General features: G+C 38.1%; 2 protein-coding genes across 2 annotated transcripts; both read right to left on the reverse strand.

The window, feature by feature from the left end:
• Positions 1-231: 231 nt before the first annotated feature.
• On the reverse strand, positions 232-3,169 carry LOC126622158 (chloroplast envelope quinone oxidoreductase homolog). Its single transcript, XM_050290824.1, has 4 exons — positions 3,003-3,169; positions 2,702-2,843; positions 1,351-1,442; positions 232-1,215 (listed from the first exon to the last, which is right to left on the reverse strand). Exons 1-4 carry the CDS (start codon positions 3,066-3,068, stop codon positions 526-528), a joined length of 990 nt encoding a protein of 329 aa, XP_050146781.1. The 5' UTR covers positions 3,069-3,169; the 3' UTR covers positions 232-525.
• A 1,038-nt stretch (positions 3,170-4,207) lies between these two features.
• LOC126622161 (chloroplast envelope quinone oxidoreductase homolog) lies at positions 4,208-7,232 on the reverse strand. Its single transcript, XM_050290826.1, has 4 exons — positions 7,153-7,232; positions 6,655-6,796; positions 5,370-5,461; positions 4,208-5,231 (listed from the first exon to the last, which is right to left on the reverse strand). The coding sequence occupies exons 1-4, from the start codon at positions 7,216-7,218 to the stop codon at positions 4,539-4,541; spliced, it is 993 nt and encodes a 330-aa protein (XP_050146783.1). The 5' UTR covers positions 7,219-7,232; the 3' UTR covers positions 4,208-4,538.
• Between the last annotated feature and the right edge of the window lie 2,302 nt (positions 7,233-9,534).

The following is a 9,534-nucleotide window of genomic DNA, read 5'->3' on the forward strand; positions in this document are numbered from 1 at the left end:
TAATATCCATTAAGTTGATGAGTTTTTCAATCAATGTGGTGCATATATAACTTACAAATCATCGCAATTACGGATTTCATAATTACCATGTCATCAACTTGATGAAGATTTAAACACTAACAAAATGGTACAAGTCAAAATCTTAGGGGGCAATACGAAAAAAATATAGAGGGTGTAAAATATATATAGCCATAATATAATAGGATGTATGGGATGCACACCCAACAATACTTACTATAAAATGTACTTAACAATAAAATTAACATTAATTTATATCCATACCTTATCATTTACAATACAAACACCCACACATCAATGGGAGATAAAATAAAGCACACATGAAATTTACATACCACTTAAGAAACACTAAGATGTATATACATGGGTGGTGCTATCCACACACCTTTATTTACTTTTCACATACCCCTCTCAATTTTCGACTGTCTAGTCGAGTGAATTGAAAGTGATCAAAAGACAGAAATTAACAAAGGGCGTGTGAATAGAACCACCCTGTCTCTTGTCTACTTAAGGCTCGACAATAATCTTTCCAGTCGCGTGTCCATCCATACTCCTAGCCCAAGCATCTTCAGCCTTGCTCAGAGAATACGTCGAGTCGATTACCGTCTTGAGCTTTCCTTCCTTCACCAACTTAACAAGATACTCCAAGTTCTCAGCCTTGACATTCAGAAACAGTGGCACCAGCTGCTTCTTCGAGAAGGTGAGTTTCTTCAGAGCAAAAGTAGCAAAGGCACTTGGACTGGGAGTGATGTCTATTACCTTCCCGTTGGTGCTCAAATTAGGCTCAAAAGTTGACCAGGGGATGCCAGTTGCGCAGTGGACCACAACATCATATTTCCGACCAGATGGGCTAGTCAGAGCTGCTCCTTCTGGGGTCTTGTAGTCAAGAACCTCATCTGCCCCTAAGCTCTGGACAAATTCAATGTTACGAGCTCCACAAGTGGCTGTAACATGCGTGTTACCGAGCTTTGCTAGTTGGACTGCATACTGACCCACGCCCCCAGAGGCAGCAGTAATCAATATGTTCTTTTGCTGGCCGCTTCCGTCCAGCTTGATCCCAGCAGATTCCGTGAGACACTGGTGAGCTGTGAGGCCAGCAACAGGTAAGCCTGCACCTTCAGCTGCTGAGACTTCAGGTGGCCTGGACACTATCAAGTTCTCACTAGCCTTAGTGTACTCAGCCAGTCCACCTCCATTCTATCCATACGTAAGATGACAATGAAATTGAGGCACACATATAATAAATGAGTTCTAAATGTGAAACTTCTTATATGCACAATTAGCTCTTCAAGACGGGGAAAAAGTAACCAAAGGAATAAGATGAACACTCACAGCATGGCTCAGAAATGTCACAACTTTGTCCCCCGGTTTGAACTTTTGCACTCCTTGTCCAACCTCTACAACCTCTCCAGCCACATCAGTAACTGTTAATATCATTAGACAACGTTAAAAACAAAAACCTACCAGTCTACAAACTGAATGACATTGATAACTTAAACCATCAAACACCTCGCCTTTCAATGTAGGATAGATGAATGCCATTTTAAAAATCAAAGCACAAATTTACTTCAGAATCCAACTGATTCAAGCACCAGAAAAATCATTAAAAAAAAAAGCACCGGAAAATTCTCCCAAGATTACAAATAGCATAAAGTGTAAATGAGAAGTTTCATTGAAAACACGATATGATCCGTAAACCATTGTGCTTACTTTTCAATATTCACTTTTTAAAAAGGGTCTGTTCGGCATGCCTAGTTTTTCAATAATGTAGTAACCAATCACACCCAGTACCTTGTACAACAGTTAGCATGTTTCAGCTTATGAGACCAGTTGAATGTTGTCTAGGTATCTCAAAAATTTAACTAGCATGGTGCAGCAAACTTATTGAAAGGCGAGTAGACTACACATCAGTGGCATTACCAAACACTAATGACAAGCACTACGCTGTAATGTGAAGTGAACAAACACGTCTGAAAAGGAGCAGGTACAAACTAGAAACAGCGGGTTCTTTTGGTGAAAAAGGGGGCCTAGCCCAAACAAACTTCTACAAATCTATGCCTGGTAAGGCCAACCAAATCTTCCAATACAAAAAGAGGACGATCAATCATTCTAAAAACAGAGGCCTTGTTTGGTGTCAAGCATTGGACTGGAAGAGATAACACACTTGACTGAATGGATTTTAGAACAAAAAACCGGATGCCAGATTTCACATGTTGCCTAAGTTGAAGGTAGAAGATTGATTAGTCATAGAGGATTAAGTTATCCTTTCAATCCCCACAAAAATGGTAGAGTTAATTTTCCTCCATGACTAATCCTCCTTCTAACTTCAACTTAAACAACATATGAAAGTTGGCATCCATTTTTTCTTTGACGTACATTGAACCTAGTAAGTTATCCATTCCAACCCAATCCTAGACACCAAACGAAGGCCAAAGTTCCTACCAATACGATCAACTTCTCGTTTATAACACTACAAGTTAATCTGACTTTATAACAAACAGATCACTTAAAATCTTATTCATTTTTCTGGATGCTATGATTGGACTGTCAAATTATTTACTCAGGAACTCACAAGCACATACATAATTACTGCTGGGAAAGTTCAAGATTGATTGTAACTTGTAACTTGTAAGAAAAAGAATTTGGTTAAATTCTTGCAAGCAAAGAAAGCAGAATCATTCACCAGGTATGTGAGGAAATTTTCGGGGGAAAAAAGGCCGAAGCATGCCCTTCTGAATTTTCCAATCAACTGGGTTTAGAGCAGCTGCTTCCAGTTTCAACAAAACCTCCCCCTTCTTGGGAGAGGGGACCGGAGCCTCCACATGCTGCAAAAAACAAATTACATGAATAAAATACACATAAATTCGAGAAGGAAATATCAAAGAAGGAAAAACATATGAGATAGATGTACAAAATGTTAGACCAAACAAATTTACAGAATAACAAAAGGGGAACGTACGAGATGAAGAAAGAAAAGCGATAACCTTTAAAGCAGAAGCGCCTCCGCCATAGCTGTCGTACTGTACCGCATGCATAAGCTTTGACGCCATGTTGCCGTACCCTTCTGAATCGGCAGAGACAGACGAGGGAGGATTCAGATTTGTAGAGAGAGAAGAGGGAGAGTGAGAGAGGGCGAGTTGCTAGATCCTTGTGGATGGAATTTGGATCCTCTCCTGAGCCGAAGGTGAGGATCCAAGGTATGTGGACCGTTAGATAAAAATCTAACGGTTATAATTATTATAATTTTAAAGAAATCCCTTATTTGTAATCGTTGGATTTTCATCTAACGACCTACAATCCTTGATCAGGAAGACCCTCACCTTGAGCTCAGGAGAGGATCGAAATCCCTAGGATTGGGTTTTTGACAACGACACTTGGAATTATTTCAGTTTGCCACGTGTTGAACTAAGATAATCGACGGAAATAACTCTCTGGTTTATTGACTTTATTCACTTGTAAATATATCATTATATAAAAATAAATTTAGAGTTGGTTGGAGGGTGTGGTGCTTTAAAAAAAAATTAAAAAAATTTAGACATCAAATGTGTTTAGTAAAACAAAAGAAAATTGTTTCTTTTTCAAAATTGTTGTCAATAACAATAAAAAATAGAACTATGGTCTACCATGCTACTATGCTTCTTGAAAAAGTTTTTTTTTTTATTCAAAGCATTGTGAATAGTATCTATTTAATGAAAATTTCAAATGATAAGTATACTCCTGTATACTATACAAAATTACAATTTTTATCGCTGCATTATTCTCTTTGATAATTTTTATAACACATTGAATGTTATAGTCTTTGTAATCATTTAACATGTTTACAACATTTTTATATAAAAGTTTACCAAATATTTAAATATTATTTTTTTTGTTAAAAGCACTTTTACAAAAAAAAAATTTATCAAACATTTAACAACTTTATTTTACAGCTATTTATTCTCACAGCACAACATAAGTATTTTTTTTTTCAAAAAACGCAACAATACCAAACTAGCCCTTAGTGTTAGAGCTCGCCAAGGAAGAGTAACTCGATTAGCCTATTTCATCTTACATCTATCATATTATTAATTTAAATAGATAATCAAAATCTTGTAAGTATTTATTATTTGGACAAAATTGACACCCAGCAAAATAATAATAAAATTGACAGGTAACAACCCCAAGGGGTAGGTCAATGAGGGAGCAAAAGTTTAGAACTCACAACCTAAAACGTAGTTAACATTGCCAACTGTAAAACGTAGTTAACAATAAAATGAACATTATTTAAATCCAAACCTTATCATTTACAAAACAAACACCCACACATCAAGGGGAGATATCATACAGCACAAATGAAGTTTACATACCGCTATAAAAACATTAAGGACTTGTATGTCATGGATTGTGATAACCACACCTCTTTATTTACCATTCACACATCTTACTCAATTTCCGACTGCCGGATCTAATGAATTGAAGATGATCGAATGATGTAAATAAATAAATAAAGAGCGTGTGAATAGCATCACCCTATATGTTGTTTACTTAACCTCGACAATAATCTTTCCAGTCGCGTGTCCATCTACACACCTAGCCCAAGCATCTTCAGCCTTGCTAAGAGGGTGCGTCGAGTCAATCACTGTCTTGAGCTTTCCTTCCTTCACTAACTTAACAAGATACTCCAAGTTCTCCGCCTTGGCATTCATAAGCAGTGGCACCAGCTGCTTCTTCGAGAATGTCAGTTTCTTCAGAGCAAAAGTAGCAAAAGCACTTGGACCAGGAGTGATGTCTATGACCTTCCCATTGGCGCTCAAATTAGGCTCAAAAGTTGACCAGGGGATGCCGGTTGTGCAGTGGACCACAGCATCATATTTCCGACCAGATGGGCTTGTCAGAGCTGCTCCTTCTGGGGACTTGTAGTCAAGAACCTCATCTGCCCCTAAGCTCTTGACAAATTCAATGTTACGAGCTCCACAAGTGGCTGTAACATGCGTGTTACCGAGCTTTGCTAGTTGGACGGCATACTGACCCACGCCCCCAGAGGCAGCAGTAATCAATATGTTCTTTTGCTGGCCGCTTCCGTCCAGCTTGACCCCAGCAGCTTGCGTGAGACTTTGGTGAGCTGTAATGCCAGCAACAGGTAAGCCTGCACCTTCAACTGCTGATACTTCAGGTGGCCTGGCTACTGTTAAGTTCTCACTAGCTGTAGCGTACTCAGCCAGTCCACCTCCATTCTATCCATATATGTAAGATGACAACGAAAATTGAGGCACAAATATAATCAATGAGTTCTAAACGGGAAGCTTCTTATATGCACAATTAGCTCTTCAAGACGGGGAAAAAGTAACCAAAGGAATAAGATGAACACTCACAGCATGGATCAGAAATGCCACAACTTTGTCCCCCGGTTTGAACTTTTGCACGCCTTGTCCAACCTCTACAACCTCTCCAGCCACATCCGTAGCTATTATTATCATTAGACAATGTTAACAACAAAAACCTACCAATCTAAAAACTCATAGAAATTGATAACTTACATCACCAAACAACTCGCCCTTCAATGTAGGAATATCAGAAAAATCATAAAAAAAAATCAACGGAAAAATCTCCCATGATTACGAATATGATAAAGTTTAACTGAGAAGTTTCATTGAAAACACGATATGATCCGTAAACCATTATGCTTACTTTTCAATATCCACTTTTTAAAAAGCGTCTCTTCGGCACGCCTAGTTTTAAAATGATGAAGTAACCAATCACACCCAGTACCTTGTTACAACAGTTGGCTTGTTGCAGCTTATAACACCAGTTGAATGTTGTCAAAGTACCTCAAAATTTAAGTAGCCCGGAGCAGGAAACTTATCGAAAAGCGAGTAGACTACACTTCAGTGGAAATACCAACCACTAATGACAAGCACTGCACTGTAATGTTAAGTGCACAAACACGTCGTAAAAGGAGGGGAACAACTAGAAAGCGGGTTCTTTTGGTGAAACCAAACAAACTTCTACAAATACATGACTGGTAAGACCAACAAAATCATCTTCCAATATACTATCTAATCTACTCGAATCGAAGGCTCACAAAGAGGATGATCGATCATTCTAAAAAGAAAGGCCTTGTTTTGTGTCAAGCATTGGACTGTATGAGATAACACACTTGACTCTATGAATGTTGAATGAAAAATTGGATGCCGGCTTTCAAATGTTGTCTAAGTTGAAGGTAGATGATTGGTTTGTCATAGACGATTAAGTTATCCTTTCTATCCCACAGAAATGGTAAGATTAAGTCTCCTCCATGACTAATCCTCCTTTAAACTTCAACAGTTCAACTTGGACAACACTTGATTTTTCATTGACGTACATTGAATCCAGTAAGTTGTCCATTACAACCCAATCCTAGACACCAAAAGAAGGCCAAAGTTCCCACCGATACGGTCAACTTAATCTGACTTTATAACAACAAACAGAGCATTTAAAATTTATTCATTTTTTTAGGTGCTATGAATTGGACTGTCAATACTCAGTAACTCACAAGCACAGAATTACTGCTGGGAAATTCTGGTAAGAAAAAGTAACTCACAAGCACAGATTGATTGTAACCTGTAACAAATAGTATGTGGTGAAATTCTTGCAAGCAAAAACATCAGAATTATTTACCAGGTGTGTGAGGAATTTTTCGGGGTAATAAGGGCCGAAACATGCCTTTCTGAATTTTCCAATCAGCTGGGTTTAGAGCAGCTGCTTCCAGTTTCAACAAAACCTCTCCTTTCTTCGGAGAGGGGATCGGAACCTCCGCATGCTGCAAAAACCAAATTAACATGAATAAAATACACATAAATTCCAGAAGCAAATATCAAAGAAGGAAAAACATATGAGATAAAAAGGTCGTACCCAGTGCACAAGTGCACAAGGCTCCCGCTTTACGCAGGGTATGGGAGAGGTGAATGTCGGCTAGCCTTAGCCCCATTTATGGAGAGGCTGCTCCCAAGTCTCGAACCCGAAACCTACCGTTTATGGGCGAAGGCACTTACCATCGCACCAAGTGCGACCTCTTAAGGAAAAACATATGAGATAAATCTACAAAATGTTTGACCAAGAAAATTTACAGAATAATATAAGGAGAAATGTAGGAGATGAAGAAAGAAAATAGAAAACCTTTAAACCAGAAGTTCCTTCGCCATAGCTGTCATACTGAACCGCATGCATAAGCTTTGACGCCATGAGTCGGAAGAGAGACCGAGAGATTCATATTTGTAGAGAAGGACAGAGAGAGAGTCGCTATATTCTTGCCGAATGGGTTTTTGACGTATTGTCTAGCGCACACACGTGGAATTACTTGGTTGCCAAGTGTTGAATTAAGGAAAACGCCGGAAATAACCCTCTGTTTTTTATGGACTTTTATTCCATCACACTTTAGTGTGTATCGTTATATCAAACAAAAATATAATTCTTACCATTTATTTGTACCATTATTTATATTATCTTCTTAATAGAAATGAGATTTACCACTCAGTACTATGATCTGATAATATTCATCTTCACTTGGAAGTGAGATATCTTAGGTTCGAATCTCATAGATGGCGAATTCAATACCAAATTAGACTGTCCATTGTATGACCCCTTCTTTTTAGTGTAAAAATATCGATATACTAAAAAAAAAAAAAAATTACACAAAACTACCTCAATTATAGGTCAAACTACAATCTTATACCTCATATTTTAAACATTGCAATGTTATATCTCAACTTATGAATTCATTGCAATGCTATATCTCTGTTAAATTTTCTATTAATTTAACTGTTAAATAATGACGTGACACGAGTGAGATCCACTCTTTTCCCATCTAAAATAAAAAATTATATTTAATAATTAAATTAATTAAATTAAAACTCTCTTCCTCACTCCCTCACTCTCTCCGCTCTTATTCCTTCCTCTGTACCGATCCCTCCGCGCCCACTGGCCCTCCTACTCTGGCCGTCTTGTCGAGTTCCTCCACACCGGCTGATACACCGCCATTGATGGGGAGGAGGGAACCTCAGAAAGCTTCAGTTGGTGTTGCGAGAAATACGCCTCAGATCAGAGCCGGTCGGGTCATTTGATGTGCCCTTGCAGCTCTGCACCAGCGAAAGCGGGTACGGCGAGAAATCGAAAAGGACTTGGGTATTTCGTCGGTCAAACGGTTCTCATAAACCATCCACCTCCATTGCAGCCCTGTCCGTCTTTTCTCTCTTTTTCTCATTTTCTTCCTCTTGTTATCTCTCGTTCTCTCCCACTCTTATTCGACATGGAACCAGAGGGATGGCTGGCGACACCTCAGACTTGCTTTCGCTGACCTCCGATTTAAGATCCTATTTGTCTTGCCATTACTGACTTCCGATTTAAGATCTATCAGTTTGTCAGCGTAAGGGGGAGAGAGACGTGAGACAAAGAGAGAAACAATGTAAAAGAAAAATAGAAGGGAGAGAGAGACGTGAGAGAAAGGGTGGGGTGGGTGGACGGTGCAGGTGTTAGGGAGGGGAGTCGGCAAGAGGTTGGAGGAGGGTACTGAAGGGAGCTTTGGAGAATTTTTAATTAATTTTAATTATTAAATTAAAAAATAATTTTTTTATTTTGCTTTGGGAATGGATGGACCCAGCTTCTGCCACGTCATTATTTAACAGCTAATTTGATAGAAAAATTTGATGGAGGTTTGATATTACAACAAATTCATAAGTTGAGGTATGGCATTGCAATGTTTAAAACATAAGGCATGAGATTGTGGTTCGATCTATAATTAAGGTAGTTTTGTGTAATTTACTCTAAAAAAAATAGAGATGAAACTCATATGTGTTGGTGTGTCCTACCTTTATTAAGAGCACTCCCACCTTAAAAAACCTGCCCTTTGGGCAAAGGCAATTCAATCTCTAAGTGAATAGTAATTGCCTAGGGAACAGTAATTGTCCAAGTGTATAGCCCTGGCTATTAGTATTAAAATATTATTATTATCTTTTTTTATAAAATAATAAATAATAAAAAAAATATTTTTAATTTCGGATAGCAATAAAATATTAATAGAAAATATTTGTGAATATTGAAATGTGGTGTAAGAAGAACATGATTAGGTATTTACAAGAAAAAATTATAATTTTGTCTATTGTTAATTAAATTTTTTTTATAATTTTTTGTATTTTTAACTAATTTTATAATCTTTTATATTTTTAATTAATTTTTCACATTTTTTATTAATTTTAAAAAAAATTTGATTGTGTGGCTGTAACATCCTACATCGTCAGGGGAGTGGATCCTCTAACCTTTATATGTATATTCCCATCTCTACCTAGCGCGAGGCCTTTTGGGAGCTCACTAGCTTCGGAGTTCATCGGAACTCTAAAGTTAAGCGAGTTCGCACGAGAACAATCCCATGATGGGTGACCCACTGGGAAGTTCTCGTGTGAGTTCCTAGAAACAAAATCGTGAAGGTGTGGTCGGGGCCCAAAACGGATAATATCGTGCTACGGCAGAGTCGAGCCCGGGATATGTTGGGGGCCCAGGCCGAGA

Source organism: Malus sylvestris, chromosome 5 (assembly GCF_916048215.2).
Source record: "Malus sylvestris chromosome 5, drMalSylv7.2, whole genome shotgun sequence".
Classification (NCBI taxonomy): Eukaryota; Viridiplantae; Streptophyta; class Magnoliopsida; order Rosales; family Rosaceae; genus Malus; species Malus sylvestris.

Excerpts from the sequence above, each read along its gene's own strand:
- LOC126622158 (XM_050290824.1), bottom strand. The coding sequence starts at position 3,068 with ATGGCGTCAAAGCTTATGCATGCGGTACAGTACGACAGCTATGGCGGA. Across the intron at positions 2,844-3,002 it reads GAGGCGCTTCTGCTTTAAAG|CATGTGGAGGCTCCGGTCCC; the intron begins GTTATCGCTTTT and ends TGTTTTTTGCAG. Across the intron at positions 1,443-2,701 it reads AAAATTTCCTCACATACCTG|TTACTGATGTGGCTGGAGAG; the intron begins GTGAATGATTCT and ends TGATATTAACAG.
- LOC126622161 (XM_050290826.1), bottom strand. The coding sequence starts at position 7,218 with ATGGCGTCAAAGCTTATGCATGCGGTTCAGTATGACAGCTATGGCGAA. Across the intron at positions 6,797-7,152 it reads AAGGAACTTCTGGTTTAAAG|CATGCGGAGGTTCCGATCCC; the intron begins GTTTTCTATTTT and ends TGGTTTTTGCAG. Across the intron at positions 5,462-6,654 it reads AAAAATTCCTCACACACCTG|CTACGGATGTGGCTGGAGAG; the intron begins GTAAATAATTCT and ends TGATAATAATAG.